The 18,816-nt window shown below is 44.1% G+C and overlaps 1 protein-coding gene across 3 annotated transcripts in view; it reads right to left on the bottom strand.

Moving 5' to 3' along the window:
• The window catches only part of Rif1 (replication timing regulatory factor 1), a 73,838-nt gene extending 61,788 nt beyond the window's left edge, over positions 1 to 12,050 (bottom strand). For all 3 annotated transcript variants that reach the window (XM_042683386.1, XM_042683388.1, XM_042683387.1), the window contains exons 1-6: positions 11,951 to 12,050; positions 11,440 to 11,553; positions 10,763 to 10,841; positions 6,419 to 6,515; positions 891 to 1,018; positions 712 to 806 (exon numbers count right to left, since the gene is read on the bottom strand). In XM_042683386.1, the coding sequence (XP_042539320.1) occupies positions 712 to 806; positions 891 to 1,018; positions 6,419 to 6,515; positions 10,763 to 10,841; positions 11,440 to 11,543 (503 nt within the window). In that variant the 5' untranslated portion in view covers positions 11,544 to 11,553; positions 11,951 to 12,050. The remainder of the gene's footprint in view (positions 1 to 711; positions 807 to 890; positions 1,019 to 6,418; positions 6,516 to 10,762; positions 10,842 to 11,439; positions 11,554 to 11,950) is intronic.
• Positions 12,051 to 18,816: the final 6,766 nt, after the last annotated feature.

Genomic DNA, 18,816 nt, shown 5'->3' with positions numbered 1-18,816 from the left:
ACTGAGATCTAACGATTGAGGTTCAACGCCAGCCTGAACAGGAAAGCCTTTGAAACTCTCTTCCAATAAACCACCAGAAAACCGGAAGTGGTGCTTGCTTTGAGCTAGAGGGACATGCCCAGGCCCAGAGTTCAACACCTACAAACAGGAGGATAAGAAAAATTTTTTAAAGATTAACTCAGTAAAAAATTTTATTAACTTTATGAATATCTACTTCCATCTTTTTTTTTTTTTTTTTTTTTGCGGGGGAGAGGGGGTCCGGCTGTGGGGCCTGAACTCTGGGCCTTGGCGTTATCCCTCAGCTCTTCAGCTCAAGGGTAGCACTCTACCACCTGAGCCACAGCGCCACTTCCAGCTTTTTTTTTCCTGCTTATGTGGTGCTGAGGAATCGAACCCAGGGCCTCAGGCATGCAAGGCAAGCGCTCTAGCACTGAGCCACCTTCCCAGCCCCTACTTCCATCTTTACTTGTTTAGGTTTTTCTTTTTTTGTGTCTGTACCTTGACTCACATTCTCACTTAGCTGGCTTTCTTCCTCATGGCTGGCATACCATCTAAGCCACAAATCTAGTCCGCTATTTTTTTTTTTTGCCAGTTCTGGGGCTTAAACTCTGACCTGAGTACTATGAGCTTTTGCCTAAATTCTACCTGCAGCCTCATGAAAAATAACTCTAAATTTATACATTCTAAATTTCATAGCAATCAAACACATACCTTATAATAACATTTAATGCTTCATAAACAACAACAGCAGAATGCTGCTCTCCTTTATTAAACAGTATTTCTAGTGCATCAATTATACTGGATACCTGGAAGAGTGAAAAACAAATCAAATATGACAGAATTCTGAATTGGAATATAACATACGTAAGACACATAAAAACTATACTCACCAATTTGCCAATAATCTCAGTGGAAATCATCTGTTTGGCTAATAACCAAAGTGCTCGGGTACATACATTTTTGTCTGAATTCTTAATAACCTCATTCACTCTTAAAAGTAGTTCCTTAGTATTTTCCTCTAAAATGAAAAAAATTTTCATTTTAATGACATAGAAATTTACAATCTTTGAAATTTTAAATACAAAAGTAGAGAAATATACTCTAGTTTAAACATATGCAGACACATAGAATAAAAAGAAAGAAAATGCAGACCACAGAAGCTTCCTCCCAAAATGCAATCAGGAGGAAATAGCACAGTCAGTAGTAAAATCCAAGTTAAGACACTTTGTACAACTTAAATAACTATAGGACTAGGATAATTTTTGACAAGATTCCATGACTTCTCTATCTCTGCTCCAAATGGCAAACTACTTGAGGCTGCTTATACTTCTCTATATAAAATGGAGCAAGTAGCCAGGCAGATGGCTCATGCCTATAAATAATCCTAACTGATACTCAGGAGGCTGAAATCTGAGGATCATACTTGGGAGCCAGCAGAACCAGAAAAGTTGTCTTATTGCCAATTAACTACTAAAAAAGCTGTAAGTGGAGCTGTAGCTCAAGTGGTATAGCACTAGCCTTGAACTAAAAAGCTCAGGGAATAAACTCAAGAGATGAGAATGGAAACATCACAGAAGCAACCAAGATTCAGAACATTATAAGGGAGCCGGGCGCTGGTGGCTCACGCCTGTAATCCTAGCTACTCAGGAGGCTGAGATCTGAGGATCGCGGTTCAAAGCCAGCCCAGGCAGGAGAGACCGTGAGACTCCTATCTCCAATAAACCACCACAAAACCAGAAGTGGCGCTGTAGCTCAAGTGGTAGAGCGCTCGCCTTGAGCTGAAGAGCTGAGGGACACCGCCCAGGCCCAGAGTTCAAGCCCCACGACCAACAAAAAAAAAAAAAAAAAAAAAAAGAACATTATAAGGGAATACTTCTCAAAACTTTATGCTAATAAGTTTGAGAACCTGACAGAAATGGACCTTTTCCTAGCAAATATTGACATGCCAAAACTAAACCAAAATGAGTTAAACCATCTTAACAGGACCATATCAAGCATTGAAATAGAAACAGCAATAAGAGACCTCCCAGCTAAGGAAAGTCCAGGACCAGATGGTTTTACAGCGGAATTTTACAAGGCCTTCAAAGCACAGCTCACACCAATACTCCCCCAACTTTTCAATGAAATTGAAAGAGAAAGCTCACTACCGAACACATTCTATGAAGCCAGCATAACCCTCATCCCAAAACCAGGCAGGGACTCATCAAAGAAAGAGAACTATAGACCCATTTCTTTGATGAACATTGATGCAAAACTTCTCAACAAAATTTTGGCCAATCGATTTCAACAATTCATCCAAAAAATCATACACCACGATCAAACAGGATTCATTTCAGGGATACAAAGCTGGTTCAATATACGCAAATCAATATTATTCATCACATCAACAGGAGCAAGAATAAGAACCACATGGTTATCTCAATAGATGCAGAAAAAGCATTCGACAAGATCCAACACCCCTTTATGATGAAGGTTTTGGAAAAATTAGGAATCCATGGAACATTCCTCAATACAATAAAGGCTGTATATGACAAGCCTACAGCCAGCATTATACTTAATGGTGAAAAACTAAAGCCATTTCCTCTTAACTCAGGAACAAGACAAGGATGTCCACTCTCTCCACTTCTCTTCAATCTAGTATTAGAATGCCTAGCTACAGCAATAAGATGCAGACATAAAGGGGATCCAAATAGGGAAAGAAGAAATAAAACTCTCCCTCTTTGCAGATGACATGATCTTGTATTTAAAGAATCCCATAGACTCCACTCCCAAATTACTCAAGCTGATTCAAAACTTTGGCAAAGTAGCAGGGTATAAAATTAACCCCTCAAAATCAATGGCTTTTCTGTATGCCAACAATGAGAAAAGTGTGGCTGAAATTAGGAAAGCAACTCCATTTGTAATAGCCCCACAAAAAAATAAAATACCTAGGAATTAACTTAACCAAAGTGAAGGACCTCTATGATGAAAACTTTAAAATCTTGAAAAAAGAAATTAAAACAAAACTTAGAAAATGGCAAAACCTTCCATGTTCCTGGATTGGAAAGATTAACATCGAGAAAATGGCAATATTTCCCAAGGCTATCTACAAATTCAACGCAATACCTATCAAAATTCCAACCTCATTCTTCAAGGAAATAGAAGAGGCAATCCAAAAATTCGTATGGAACAATAAAAGACCCCGAATACCAAAAACGCTCCTCAACGGAAAGAACACTGCTGGAGGAATATCAATACTAAATTTCAAACTCTACTATAAAGCCATAGTAATCAAAACAGCTTGGTATTGGCATAAGAACAGACCTCAGGACCAATGGAATAGAATTGAAAACCCAGAAATGAACCTACAGACCTATAGCCATCTAATCTTAGATAAGGGAGCTAAAACAATAGAATGGAAGAAAGACAGCCTCTTCAGTAAATGGTGCTGGCAAAATTGGTTAACTACTTGTAGAAAACTAAAGCTAGATCCTTATATATCACCCTGCACCAGAATCAACTCCAAATGGATCAAAGACCTTGAACTCAAAGCAGACACTCTGAAAACATTACAGGATGGAATAGGAGAAACCCTAGGTCTCCTTGGCTCCAGCCGAAATTTGCTGAATAGAGACCCGGAAACACAACAAATCAAAGAAAGGTTGGACAAATGGGATTGCATGAAGTTGCAGAGCTTCTGCATGGCAAAGGACATAGCTAGCAAGATCAATAGAAAGCCCACGGATTGGGAGAAGATCTTCACTAGCCATACAACAGACAAGAGTCTCATATCTAAAATATACTTGGAACTCAAAAAATTAAATCCCCCAACAACAAATCCTCAAAGAAACAACTGCCCAATAAATAAGTGGGCTAAAGACTTAAAGAGAAACTTCTCTGAAGAAGAAAGAAGGATGGCCAATAGACACATGAAGAAATGTTCAACATCCCTAGCCATAAAAGAAATGCAAATCAAAACAACATTGAGATACCATTTTACCTCAGAATGGCAAAAATCAAGAACTCTAATGACAACAGATGCTGGAGGGGATGTGGACAGAAGGAAACCTTACTGCATTGTTGGTGGGAATGTAAACTTGTTCAACCACTTTGGAAAGCAGTATGGAGGTTCCTCAAAAGACTTCACACAGAGCTCCCCTATGACCCAGCAATCCCACTTTTGGGCATTTACCCAAATGTTTACAAACAAGACGACACTAAAGCTACCAGCACAACTATGTTTATTGCAGCATTATTTACCATAGCTAAGATATGGAACCAACCCAGATGCCCCTCAGTAGATGAATGGATCAAGAAAATGTGGTGTGTATATATATATATATATACACACACACACACACACACACACACACACACACACACACACAATGGAATTCTATGCCTCCATCAGAAAGAATGACATTGCCCTATTTGTCAGGAAATGGAAAAACCTGGAAAAAATTATATTAAGTGAAGTAAGCCAGGCCCAAAGAAACATAGGTCCCATGGTTTCCCTTATTTGCATTATCTAGTATATGTATGAGTCAAGCGGAAAAGGTCAGATAATGTGATGTTAGGAAAATGAACCCTTAGATATGTATTTTAATGTTTTTTTCTTTCATGCATTTGTTTCTAACGCATTTATAAGATTATCTCTTTGTTGCTTTGTATGTCCCTCCCCCACAGTATAACCCTGGCTTTCACTATATTTGATGTCAGTATTACTTGTGGAGAAGGGGAAAAACAAGTCGTTTAAGGATATAGGTGGACCTGTTGCAACAATGAGAAGTACAAGTTAAAACGAGCTCTACAACGTTGGTGGGGGGGGGGAGGCTGGGAAGGGATGTGAAGGGTAAACAAAGGAGGAGGCTGCAATGCTTGATAAGAAATGTATGCATTATCCTGCCCATGTAATTGTAACCCCTTTGTACAGTATGTTCACCAAAAAAAATATAAAAAAAAAAAAAAGCTCAGGGAGAAGACTGGGAATGTGGCTTAGTGGTAGTGTTTGCCTAAGCAAGCATGAAGCCCTGGGTTCAACTCTTCAGTACCACATAAATGGAAAAAGCCAGAAGTGGTGCTGTGGCTCAGGTGATAAGAGTGCTACTTTCCACAAAAGGAGCTCAGGGACAATGCCCAGGCCCTGAGTTCAAGCCCCAGGACTGGCAAAAAATAAATCAAATAAAAAAGGACAATATAAGCCAAGCATCAATGGCTCAGACCTAGCTACTAGTAATTACTACCTAGTAATCCTAGCTACTACTCTTGGGGCTCAGATCTGAGGACTGTGGTTCGAAGCAAGCCTCGGCAGCCAAGTACATGATTCCCTTACCTCCAACTAGACAGCAAAAAGGTCACAAGTAGAGATATGGTTCAAATGGTAGAGCTCTAGCCTTGAGCTAAAAAATTTAGGGACAACCCGAGTTAAAGCCACAGAACAGGCACAAAAAAAAAAAAGAACGAACAATATAGGTGTGAAGCACAGCTGTATTCCCAACACAGGAGGCTGAGGCAGGTTACCTTTGAATCTAGCCTGAGATATATACTGAGACCCTAAGAGAACAGCAAAAAAACCAGCAACAACTTTCGGATATCCTTTATTAATCATTCCTGAGGTCTTCTCTAAAGATTACCTCTATGTTTTTATCATGGCAAACTGCTGAACATTACTTGAAACTTAAAAATCAGGTTCTGCAGCAGGGCACTGGTGGCTCACGCCTGTAATCCTAGCTACTAAGGAGGCTGAGATCTGAGGATCTCGGTTCAAAGCCAGCCAGGGTAGAAAAGCCCATGAGACTCTTATCTCCAATAAACCACTAGAAAACTGGAAGTGGCGCTGTGGCTCAAGCGGCAGAGTACTCGCCTTGAGCTGAAGAGTGCTGGGATAGCACCCAAGCCCCACAACTGACCAAAAAAAAAAAAAAAAATCAGGTTCTGCACTTTCATTACTGCTTCTAATCCCAAACTATCCCTTATTGTGAGAAGTTTTCAGTTCAGCATGTTCCCTAGTACATATGCCTGAATAATCAATAAATTAGTATTCACTGACAACAGCTATGTTCTATTTATACAGAAAAAAATATTTTTCTTTTTTACAGCCACCACATTTTATTTATTTTGGACTGGCAATGAACCAAGCTAAGTATGTGTTCTACCACTGAGAACTGTATAGTCCCAGCCAGCATGTTTAGATGATATTAATCTAAACCTCCTCTCAAATAAATCCTAAATCATGTTTGATGGAATATGCCTATAATCCAGTACTCAAGTGCTGAGATAAGAGGATATGAGGCCAGTTTGGCCCACATAGCCAGACCTTGCCTCCAAAAACAGAGGAGGTAGGGGTCCCAAACTACATGTTATAAAACTAATCCAAAATAACAATACTTTTAGCAGTCTATTATTCATATTTTAGATTTCAAAAATTTAACAAACTTACCTGATAACCCAATGGTAATTTTGGGATTATGGAAACAAAACCCCAAGGCCTGAAGAGCAGCACAACTCAGCTCTGAGTTTTGACTGGAAATGTGAGCCTACAAAAACAGAAATTACATTGACTGAAAAAAAGAAAAAAAAAACGGAGTATTTTTTTTTTTTGGGTCCGGTCGTGGGGCCTTAACTCAGCTCTTCAGTTCAAGGCTAGCGCTCTACCACTTGAGCCACAGCACCACTTCCTGCTTTTTTCTTTTTGTTTATGTGGTGCTGAGGAATTGAACCCAGGACCTCATGCATGCAAGGCAAGCGCTCTACCACTCCCAGCCCAGAGTATTTTTTTTAGAATACTATATTACACACAAAACAAATGCATTACATTTTGATCAAATAAACAAATCTTACAAATTATGTTTTAAAAGAAAGATAACCAAGTACAAATAGTTTGGCAATGAAAAGTTGAGGGAATTATATAAACATCTGCTGAAAGAACATTTTTATTAAATATAAAGGGCATCTAAATCCACATAAAAACAAGAAAATCAACACATTAAAGATATTAGAAAAAAGCAGGGTGCTTGTAATCCTAGTTATAGTGGTAGAAATAGTAGCCTTGAGCCAACCAAGAGAAAGCCTAAGACCCTGAGTTCTCAAGCCCCAGTACTGACACAAAGAATATGATATTCTCTAACATCCTATAATTTAAAACCCAACCCATACAAAACAGGTGTCCCAAGGGGTGTAATGGTGGAGTGTCTTTCAACATTTACCTTTAACTTCATGCCACCTTTGTACACACACACACAAATTTTACTGGAAAGGTGATGTACAGAGGGGTTACAGTTACCTAAGTCAGGTAATGAACATTGTCACCCCCTCCCTCATTCTCTCCCTTTTCCCTCTCCCTCGAAGTTGTACATAATTCATTTCCAACACAGTGTCTAATATCACTTTTAAATTGGTTCATCCTTTATCCCAGTGTCTGTGCTTTCCCTCCCCAAATCCATGCCACCTTTAGGAACTGTTTTTTTGTACCAATTCCTACTCCAAAGTGATTTATACCTTCAATAGCCTCTATTAAGTCAGGTATGGTTTATGACTTTAAGAGGTCCTATGCTCTAGAGACAACACAGGATTGTGTTAATTAATGACATTTGCTTTAAGTCATTCAGTGGTCCTTTTTTTTGGGGGGGGGGGGCAATGAAGGATTAAGTTCATGTCCTCTCATATCTCAACAGTCAAGGGTCATCCTCAAGAGTGCTCTCAGACAATTCTAGCAGAAGTCTCAACAGTAACAAATCTAGTGTGATTTTGAAGGAATTGTGCTTCAATTCAAATAGATTGCTTTTGTTGATTGTCCTGTTACTTACCTTCTCCGTGCTTCCAAATAATTTACTTTTTAGTTTTAGGCAAGACTAGGGTATGAACTCAGGGTCTCCAACTTTCTGGGTAGCCACTTTTTTTTTTTGGTAAAGTCGTGGGGCTAGAACTTCGGGCCTGGGTGGTGTTCTGAGCTCTACAGCTCAGTGCTCTAGTGATCAACTGCTTTGAGCCACAGCACTACTTCTGGTTTTCTGGTGGCTAATTGGATGTCTCATGGACTTTCCTGTCTGAGCTGGCTTTGAACTGTGATCCTCAGATCTCAGTCCCCCGAGTAGCTAGGATTACAGGTGTGAGCCACCAGCACCAGCTGGTGGCCACTCTAGAGCCTTTAAATTTTTCAAATAGGTTTAGCAGGTTTTTACCCCAGGCCAGCCTTCCCATCTAAGGTGGGGTCTTTTCCATCTCCTGAATAGCTAGGATTAGAGGTAAATCACCAAGCTTCGCTAATATGGCAAGTCATATATAAACCCTATTTAGAAACAACGTAGCTCAAAACGCATGTAAACAGGGTTTCTGACCCTATATGCTGTTAAATATTAAATGCAAGCTGGACACTGGTGGCTCATACCTAATCCTAGCTACTCAGAAGGCTGAGATCTGAGCTTCGAGGTTCAAAGCCCATGAGACTCTTATCTCCAGTAAACCACTAGAAAACCGGAAGTGGTGCTGTAGCTCAAGTGGTAGAGCCTCACCTTGAGCTGAAGAGCGCAGGAATAGTGCCCAAGCCCCAGGACCACCAAAAAAAAAAAAAAAAAAAAAATTAAATGCAGGACCAGACCCCAAAAAAAAGAAGTCTGTATCTTTGCTGGGCTGATGCCTATAATCCCAGCTACTCAGGATGCTGGGATCTGAGGATTGTGGTTCAAAGCCAGCTCAGGCAGGAAAGACCTTGAGACCTTTTTTTTTTTTTTTTTTTTTTTTTTTTGGTCAGTTGTGGGGCTTGAACTCTGGGCTTAGGCACTGTCCCTGTGCTCTTCAGCTCAAGGAGAGTGTCCTACCACTTGAGCCAAAGTGCCACTTCCGGTTTTATTCGAGACAAAGAATCTCTCAGACTTTCCGGCCTGAGAAACTGTGATCCTCAGATCTCAGCCTCCCTGAGTAGCTAGGATTACAGGCATGAGCCACCAGCGCCCAGTGACCTTGAGACTCTTATCTCCAATTAACCACCAGAAAACTGGAAGTGACACTATGGCTCAAGTAGTGAAGTGTTAGCCTTGAGCTGAGGAACAGTGCTCAGTTGTCAGGCCCAGAGTTCAAGCCCCATTGATTGACCCAAAAAAAAAAAAAAAAAAAGTGCGTATCTTTTAGTTTAGATTCTTTTTTTTTTTTGGTTGGGAGGGGGGTTCCGGTCATGGGCCTGAACTCTGGGCCTGGGCACTGTCCCTCAGCTCTTCACCTCAAGGCTAGCACTCTACCACTTGAGCCAGTGTCACTTCCAGCTTTTTTTTTCTGCTTATGTGGTGCTGAGGAATTGAACCCAGGGCCTCATGAATGCAAGGCAAGCACTCAACCACTGAGCCACCTTTCCAGCCCGTATCTTTTTGTTTGTCTAAGGATGGGGGCTTGAACTCAGGACCTTGTCTTCTAACTTGGCTTTCTCTGCTCAAGGTGGCACTCTACCACACAAGCTACATTTTTTATGCTGGTCGTGGGGCTTGATCTTGGGTGAACTGTGTTGTCCTTGAACTTTTTTGCCCAAGGCTAGTTACTACAGGAGCTACAGCTCTATACTTTCAGCTTTTGGGTGGTTAAGTGGATTTAAGTCTCAGATCTTCCAGCCTGGGAAAGCTTCTAATCTCAATCCTCAGATCTCAACCTCCTGAGTAGCTAGGATTACAGGTATGAGCTACTGACATGGTGTATCTATCTTCAATATCAAATATCCTGGAATATGGACCAAAGTACCCCAGTACCAGTCTGTTCCCAAAAAAGCCGTTAAGATCTGGGAATTTTAAGAGTGCTGGTCCTAATTTTGTGAGTGTTTAAGTCACTTTTCTGTGTCTCTGCACAGACGAAATAAAGATTATACCAGAAGACTCTATTGAAAAAAAGGGGGGAGGAGGTGGGAGGTCATGAAGCCCCTATATAGTCAAGTGAGAACTCTTTCCTCCTCACTTGAGGCTATCTCAAGCTTCCAGGATGTAGAGAAGTGGGAAGTTCTGCCAGCCTGAACAGAAAGGCATGTGAGATTGTACCTCTAATTAACTAGCAAAGTACAGGACTGGAGGGATGGCTCAAGTGGTAGAGCCTTGACAGGAAGCAAGAATGTTGATAGGAAGCAAGAGCAATGACAGTAAGCAAGAAATACCAGCTATAATGCTTTGGATTCAGGCGTGTATGGTTGACTTTGGGGAAATTAAACCAATTTCTTGATCTGTAAAGTAGGGGAGGGACTAGAGTATCAGCTAGTGTGAAACTAGCAGGCAGGATATTTGCCTAGCATGTAGAAGCCCTGGATTCTGAAATCGTCAGGGGGAGGTGGAAAGTAGTAAATTCCCTGTGAAATTAAAAAAAAAAAAAAAATTAAGTGGAGGCTGGGCACCAGTAGCTCATGCCTATAATCCCAGCTACTTAAGAGGCTGAGATCTGAGGATGGTGGTTCAAAGCCAAACCAGGCAGAAAAGTCCTTAAGACTCTCATCTCCAATGAACTACTCAGAAAAAGCTGCAAGTGGCAAAGTGGCTCAAGTGGGAGAGTGCTAGCCTCGAGCAAAAAGCTCAGGGACAGTGCCTAGGCCCTGAGTTCAAGGCCCATCACCTGAGTTCAAGTCCCAGGACGCGCCAAAACCTTTTTTTAAAAATTAGAAAATAAACAAAGTGAAGAATGCCTGTAATCAGGGGTACCTGACCAATTTTAACTAATCAACAAAAGAAGTACACTAATCTAGTCATTACTATAGTTATTTTGGACTTGATCAGCTGGGTGGTTCTAACATCCCATGTGGTTAACTAAAAACAATACAGACCTTTAAAACTTCGCACAGCCGAGGAAGGTTTTTCTCCATGTGTACAATGATTTCTTTTCCATCTTCTCCAGTCATACGACTTAAAAGACAGAACACAAGCTTAGGCTTAGAGCAGAAAGAGAAGTTCTGTACCTGCTGCCACCAAGTATCTGGATACCCTTAAGGGTATCAACTCTCTAAAACGAATCCACCCAGCCAGTCCTTAAGGTACTTAAGGATAGATCACACAAAAGTGCACGCCCTGAAAGGACTTTAGCCTCCACAACACACTCAGTTTTGACAGTCTCAACCTGTGAAGGCGGGACGGGAATCTCTGGACAAATTTATTCATTTTAAATTTTTTTAACTCTTTACTACCATTCCGAAAACGATCAACCCCCAAAACCACACCAAAAGCCCGAATTGCTATTTCCCTCCTCCATCGGGGAAATCGACACGGAAGACGCCTGCCCTCCCAACTCCCTGCAGCTGGAACTTTAAATTCCTGGGGTTTAGGGCCCGGGGGCTCCTTCCCTCCGGCCCGAGGCGGGGGAGGCACAGCGGGCACGTCACTGACTGCACCCCCACAACGCGCCCGCCATCCCCGCGTCCTCTCTCCACCCCGCCAGACTTGAAAGCAACACCCCACGCCCCCGTGGAAATGCCCGGGCGGGACGCGGCCCCGCGGCCGGCCTCACCTGGTCAGGGTCAGGTACGCGTCGGTCTGCGCTCCGGAGGAGGCGGAAGGGTCCTCCAGCGTCTCCAGGAGCGGCGCGAGGGGGCTGGGTCTCGGGGTCGTCATGTCGGCTTCCCTGCGATCCCGGCCGGGGGGGAAGAAATGCCAGTGACCGACCCTCCGGCCCCGCGGAGGGTTCCCGTCCCCGACACCTGCACTGCCCGCCCGGATCTCCCCCCCCCCACACACGCTCCAGCCGCGGCGTCCCCACCTTGCAGCCCGGGGCGCGCGAGCTCCAGCTCCGAGCTGCGCCCCGGCGGCGCGCGGCCTCTCTCGCACGCGGGCGCCCCCCCCCCTCCCGCCACCACTTTCGGGCAGCTTTCCACGCAGGGAACGGAGGGGAGGGGGCGGGAGCCCGGGGAGCGGGGCCGCGCGCGCCGCGGAAGGTCAGAGGTAGCGCCACGCCGAGCGGGGGGGGGGGGGGGGGATGATAGGTGGGGGCCCGGCCTACTGGCGCATGCAGGATTACTTACCCCCACGGCGGGCGAATGGGACCGGGTTCTCTCGGCTGCAGCCCCGCGGGACCCGGATGCAGCCGCCGCTCGCCTTTTCCCAGCAAGCACTGTTTACTCACGCGTGCGGCCTGCTCCCGCCAGGGCCAAGATGGCGGCGGGGGCGGGGCCTGCAGCGCGCGGGAGTCCGGCAGGCCTGGCGGGAGAGGCTCGAGCCAATCCTACAGGCCGCGCGGTGCGCTGCGGACGTCGACCGCCTCCCACTGCCAGCCCCGGGCCTCTGGCCCCACCCTGCCCCTCGGGTTCCTTTGAGGGCGAGGTGGGGGCGTTCGGCCTCAGGTAAAGGATTTCAGATTCGACAGCAGAGTGGGCCCATTGAAAAGTTAGCCTTCAGGCTAAGTTTGCCCACTCCCGAGTTCGGGGCTTCCTTGGGGTGTGTGGGGCCCAGAGAGTGAAAGACGGTTTCCGGGCTTGTTTTTGAGGGGCTGGGGCCCTCCAACCCCAGGCTTTAAGCATGCAAATGCTCTAGCTCCTTCGGGATGGCTGCCGAGAGCGACGTCTTAGGCAGGTCCAGGTTTCCGAGGGACCACAGCAAGCTCATCTTTCTAAACCTCAGTTTCCTCCTTTAGAGAAATCGGACGTCCCGTGGAAAACGAGGGCGAAGGCTGGGGTTCGTGGGTCTCAAGCAGTACATAACAAAGACCTGAAAAATAGGCCCCATTAAAGTGCAGATTTCTGCAGAGGCTGGGCCCAACCCTTCCACCATGTGATTCTTTAGATTTACAGAGTTCTCCCAACCCCACCCCCACCCAGAGGATTTGCATTCTTCTAGGCTCTGTGTTGCTTCCTGAGTCGGAGTTGACCTAGGGCTTCATCCTGGGAACTGGTAGTTAACCTTCGCGCAGATATTTCTCAATATGATGATATTGTTCTTCATTTAAACACCTCCAAGCTTTTTCCATAACTGGCAGGAGTGTGTCTACTTTAAACCAAGCAGCCTCGTTTTTCAATCTGAAATCTCAATTTCCACACCCAGATGAGTCCCCACCCCTCACACAATACAATCATTAGCCTGGAAGCCTGGACAGTGTTTTTTTTTTTTGGGGGCTCCTACCTGTACGGTATGCATTTACAAAAATGTCCACTAAGTCAAGCACTCAGTACTTGGTATGTTGTTATTTTGTTTTTGCAATGCGGAAATTGAATGCGGGAGGGGGGGGGGGAGGGGGGGGAGGTGGCTCAGTGGTAGAGTGCTTGAGGACCTGGGTTCAAATCCTCAGCACCACATAAGCAGAAAGAAGCCGGAAGTAGTGCTATAGCTCAAGTGGTATAGCCCTAGCCTTGAGCTGAATGCTGAGGGACAGCTCCCTGCCCCCAGAGTTCAAGCCCCATGACCAAAAACAAAAGAAAGAAATTGAATGCCGGGCCTTGTGCTAGGCAAGCCCAACTCACATATCTACCAATACTGGCCTGGACATTGTCTTTTAGTTTTTTTGGCTCAAGACTTACATTCTACCACCTGGGCCACACTGCCCTTTCTGGCTTTATTTTGCTGATTAATTGGGGATAAGAGTCTCACTGGACTTTCCTGCTCAGGCTGACTTCCACTCAACATTCAGATCTCACCCTCCTGAATAGCTAGTATTGCAGGCATAAGCCACTGGTGCTAGACTGGAAATTAATTAGATTCTTATAATGGTAAACACATATGTCTGGTTGAAATATAAAGGCTGTATGGCCGAGGATGTTCTAAGTGCAGCCTAACACGTTTTTTTAAGATTTGAAGGCAAATTCACACATTATCTGGGCTTTGAAAGAACATGTTTTTTAAAACAAAGAGAAATTGATTAGAGGAACTGGGATGTAGCTCAGTGGCAAAACACTTGCCTAGCAAATGCAACATCCTGGGTTCAATCCCCAGTACCAAATGGTAGAGCACCTGCCTAGTTATCACAAAGCCCTGAGTTGATACCCAGTGCCGAGAAGGAAAAAGGAAAAGAAAAATATCTCAGCATTGGTGGCTCACACCTGTAATCCTAGCTACTCGAGAGACTGACATCTAAGGATAATAGTACAAAGCCAGCCTAGGCAGGAAAGTCTGAAACACTTATCTAACAAAAAAAGAAAAAGAAAAAAATCTGGAAGTGGAGATGTAGCTCAAACACCAACCTTGAGGGGAAAAAGCTGAGGGATAGCACTTAGGTCCTGAGTTCAAGGCCTACCCAGTAGTAGTGTATACACACACACACACACACACACACACACACACGTTATTAGACAATGGGTAAATCTGGATGTGGTAACAGAAGCCTGTTATTACAACACAGGGGAAGCCAATTTCAAGGCCAGCTTGGACTACACAGCAATACTCTGTCTCCAAAGAACAGAGAGTGAATGAAAGATGTAGATAAGACTGTCATGTTTAGGTCTCAGTCATAATAGGTGTTCAAAAGTAACTGTAGGAGCAAGGTTTGAAGGCAGTCTGGACAGGAAAATCTGTGAGACTCTTATCTCCAAATAAACAGTAAAAGGCTGGAAGTAGATCAGTGGCTTAAATGATAAAGCTAGACTAGATAATGATAAAACTAGACTTGAGCCGAAGAGTCTCAGGGACCACAGCCAAGCCCTAAATTCAAGTGCCAGGACCAACACCAAAAAAAAAAAAAAAAAAAAAAGGTAGTAAGGAAGTGAAGGAGGGAGAAAGGGAGGGAGAGAGGGAAGGAAGGAGAAAAAGAAAAAATAATAAAGGGAAGGAAGGAAGACAGGCAGTCCGTCCATTCAGTAAGGCAGTCTAGGATAGAGGTGTGACTCAAGTTGAAGTGTGCAAGGTTTGAGCAAGAAAGCCAAGAAAAAGAGTCAGGCACCAGTGGCTCACACCTGTAATCCTAGCTACTCAGAAGACTGAGGTCTGAGGATCTCAGATCAAAGACAGCCTGGCAGGAAAATCCATGAGACTCATCTCCAATTAACCACCAGAAAACCGGAAGCGGCACTGTGGCTCAAGTGGTAGAGCACTAGCCTTGAGCTAAAGAGCTAAGGGACAGTGCCCAGGCCCAAAGTTCAAGCCTCAAGACAAAAAGAAAGAAAATGGGGGGGGGGGGGGGGGAGGGGGAAGGAAGAAAGAAAGAAAAGAAAAGAAAAGCTAGAAAGAACTAAAGACTTTGAGTTCCAGACCAAGTACCTGAAGAACAACAAAAAGTAAAAGAGTTGTAAAACCCTGTTATTTTCTAGGGTGGCCAGAAAAATTGTAGCTAGACCATCGAATTTGTCTTAAATAAAGTTTCTTAACCCAATCCTGTTCCTTACCCTGCTTTAGTCCTCTTTCTATAGAACATTAACTGTGTTCTATATCTTCCTGTACTGATTAGTATTTATATTGTATCAGGGCAAGGGTTTGTTTTACTCATTTTTCTCCTAGTTTTTCAGATAAAGAAGAGTCTTAGCGACTGGGAATGTGGATTATTGGTTGCATGCTTGCCTCACATGAAGCCCTGGGTTCAATTCCTCAGTACCACATACACAGAAAAGCCAAAGGTGGTGCTGGGGCTAAAGTTAAGAGTGCTAGCCTTGAGCAAAAGAAGCACAGAGACGGTGCCCAGGTCCTGAGTTCAAGCCCCAGGGCTGGCCAAAAAAAAAAGTCTTGGAGGAGGGATTCATAGTCATCTGCTTGCACCCTTCCAAATGTAGCCCTAACCCTCCCTTTGTCAGCTTTTAAACAACTCAGAGCCTTCTGTTTTTCAATAACAGTGAGTCAGCCAGGTATGGTGGTACACAGTTATAATCTCAGTACTCCAGAGGCAGGGACAAGAGATCAGAGATTTAAATGACTGCATGGGCTATACTCAAGAAGTCATTGGTTCAGGGTTGGGAAGGTGGCTCAGTGGTAGAGCGCTTGCCTTGCATGCATGAGGCCCTGGGTTCAATTCCTCAGCACCACATAAGCAAAAAGAAAAACGCCAGAAGTGGCACTGTGGCTCAAGTGGTAGAGCACTAGCCTTGAGCTGAAGAGCTGAGGGACAGCGCCCAGGCCCAGAGTTCAGGCCCACGACCGGACCAAAAAGAAAAAGAAAAAAGCCGAAAGTGGCGCTGTGGCTCAAGTGATAGAGTGCTACCCTTGAGCTGAAGAGCTGAGGGACAGCGCCCAGGCCCAGAGGTCAGGCCCCACAACTGGACCCCAAAAAAAAAAAGTCATTGGTTCTAAGTGAGGGTTTGTGATGTTTCCCTTTGGAAGTAGGGACCCTTCACTTGGCATTTTAGTCCCAGGTCCTTGACTTCAATCACAGAAGGATTTCAGGACAAAACACAATGGTAAGAAAGCTTAGCAGAGTTTAATTGAGTAAGCAAGCAAGCAGAAAGACAGAGGCAGGCTCTAACAGAGTAGGGGCTCAAAGGGAGACACACTGAGCTCTTTGACATCATGAGTATATATGATAAAAGCTAAGATTTTGTTGTAAGGTGAATCATCCCAGAAGCTATATTTTAAAATATAGAATATTGGAGTCTTTATTATGCAGTGACCAGGCTGCAGGCCACCAGTTGTTACAAAGGCCTGCAGCACGCAAATACACATAACACTGCTAGAAAACATGCTAAAGAGGAAAGAAATAGCAAAAACAATACCAACAAGCCAATTCAGCTCCAATGGAGAGCTGAATTAGGACGCCATGATGACTGGAGACAAGCCAGGAGGCCACAAGACACGATCCTGGAGACATATGTGGCATCCTCTGATGGCTAGGCTGGTCTGGGCCTAAATAGGTTGGCACAGGGGGTAGATACCCAGGAAATTCCCAGTCCCAGGCACCGGACTGACAGATTCAGTAACCTATCAGCCAAGTGCCTGCCTCTGCCTCCAGGGGTCTGGGCACACCCTTTACCTGGGAGGCAGGTGATTGGGGAAGAGGGGGTTCCTTCTCCCAGCATGAAAACAAGATGCCAGACCCTACAATCCGCCATGTGCCAATATGGCACTGGCCAGACCTGACCTCCTTACTTAAGTTTTGAGTCAATGTTATTTTAGGATAAGTGTTTTTCTTTGTTTTCACACCTGGCACATTTGACCATTCTTGGTGTTACGCTTTTATCACTTGGGCTCAAGATCTTTTTTTTTTTTTTCCCAGGGCTGAGGACCGAACCCAGGGCCTTGCGCGTGCTGGGCGGGCACCCTTCCACTGGGCTAAACCCCCAGCCCCTGGGCTCAAGATCTTTAAGACTAACCTCACTAAAGTTTGATCATTGATGTTGGGGCATCCCCTCAAAGAAGAAATGCATTCTGCCATATACTTTTTTTCAAGACAGATGTCTACCCTTAATCTGAATCTATCCATGAAGCAAGAATCTGAAATTTTTGTATTGAAGGATGTTTTATAAAAAGCTAAACAGAGAAACTGGCCTGTACTTTCCCTTTCAAATGACAATGTCTTTTTTTTTTTTTTTTTGAGTCCGGTCGTGGGGCCTGAACTCTGGGCCTGGGCTCTGTCCCTCAGCTCTTCAGGTCAAGGCTAGCACTCTATCACTTGAGCCACAGCACCACTTCCGGCTTTTATCTTTTTGCTTATGTAGTGCTAAGGAATCGAACCCAGAGGCATGCAAGGCAAGCGCTCTACCACTGAGCCACCTTCCCAGCCCCCAAATGACAATGTCTTAAAGACAAAGGAAAGCAGAGAAAATATTCCAGAACAAAGAAGACTCAAGACCATAACCACTAAAGTCAGGACTTGGTCATATATAGGAAACAATTTTTATTTACAAATTTGTAATGAAATTTGAAAGAAAAAAAAAAAGACTGAGGCTGCAGCTCTGTGGGAAAGCGCTTGCTTAGTATTCACAGGATCTGGGGCTCCATTCTCAGAGGTGTAACAATAAATCAAAAGAAGAATTCACAAACCTGACTGCTTGTTCTGTAGCCAAAGACCAAATTCCAGCCAAAGCCATTTAAATTAAGTCAGTTGATGTAGTTAGTGATACCAATAATCCTGCTTCTGAAATTAACCAATCAGGGATGAACTCACTTCAAACCTCAAAACTTCAAAAATTTGTATGCTGAATACAAAACCATTTAACAGTCTAACTCAGAAGAGAAAGTACTAAGACTTAATAAACTCAGAACCACACACTCTTGCTTAGCATTTTTACTCAAGTCTGATTCTCTATCACTTGAGCCACACCTCCATTTCTGGCCTTTTTTTTACTAGTTAGTTAGAGATAAAGAGTCTCTTGGAGGGCTGGGAAGGTGGCTCAGTGGTAGAGCGCTTGCCTTGCATGCCTGAGGCCCTGGGTTCGATTCCTCAGCACCACGTAAGCAAAAAGAAAAAAGCCGGAAGTGGCACTGTGGCTCAAGTGGTAGAGTGCTAGCTTTGAGCTGAAGAGCTGAGGGACAGTGCCCAGGCCCAGAGTTCAGACCCCACGACCAGACTCAAAAAAAAAAAAAAAAGAAATGTATTCATTATCTTGCCCATGTAATTGTAACCCCTCTGTACAGTATTTTCACAGTAAAAAAAAGTATCAAGAAAGGAAAGGATACTGAGGGGAGAAGAGGATTAAAAAATCTTACATGGGGCTGGGAAGGTGGCTCAGTGGTAGAGTGCTTGCCTTGCATGCATGAGGCCCTGGGTTCGATTCCTCAGCACCACATAAGTAAAAAGAAAAATCCGGAAGTGGGGCTGTGGCTGAAGTGGTAGAGCGCTAGCCTTGAGCTGAAGAGCTGAGGGACAGCGCCCAGGCCCAGAGTTCAGGACCCAAGACCGGACCCAAAAAAAAAAAAAAAGAATCTTACATGTCTATGTTTACTCACATGTATATAGAGAATTGCAACATGGGTTCCCACCAAATGATGTTTGAAAACTGGAGAAGAGAGAAAAGGGGAATTGGAATATGATGAATATGGA

The sequence above is a fragment of the Dipodomys spectabilis genome, unplaced genomic scaffold, assembly GCF_019054845.1.
Source record: "Dipodomys spectabilis isolate Male_0828 unplaced genomic scaffold, ASM1905484v1 ptg000081l, whole genome shotgun sequence".
Lineage (NCBI taxonomy): Eukaryota > Metazoa > Chordata > Mammalia > Rodentia > Heteromyidae > Dipodomys > Dipodomys spectabilis.
This window is presented reverse-complemented; position numbering and strand designations above follow the sequence as displayed.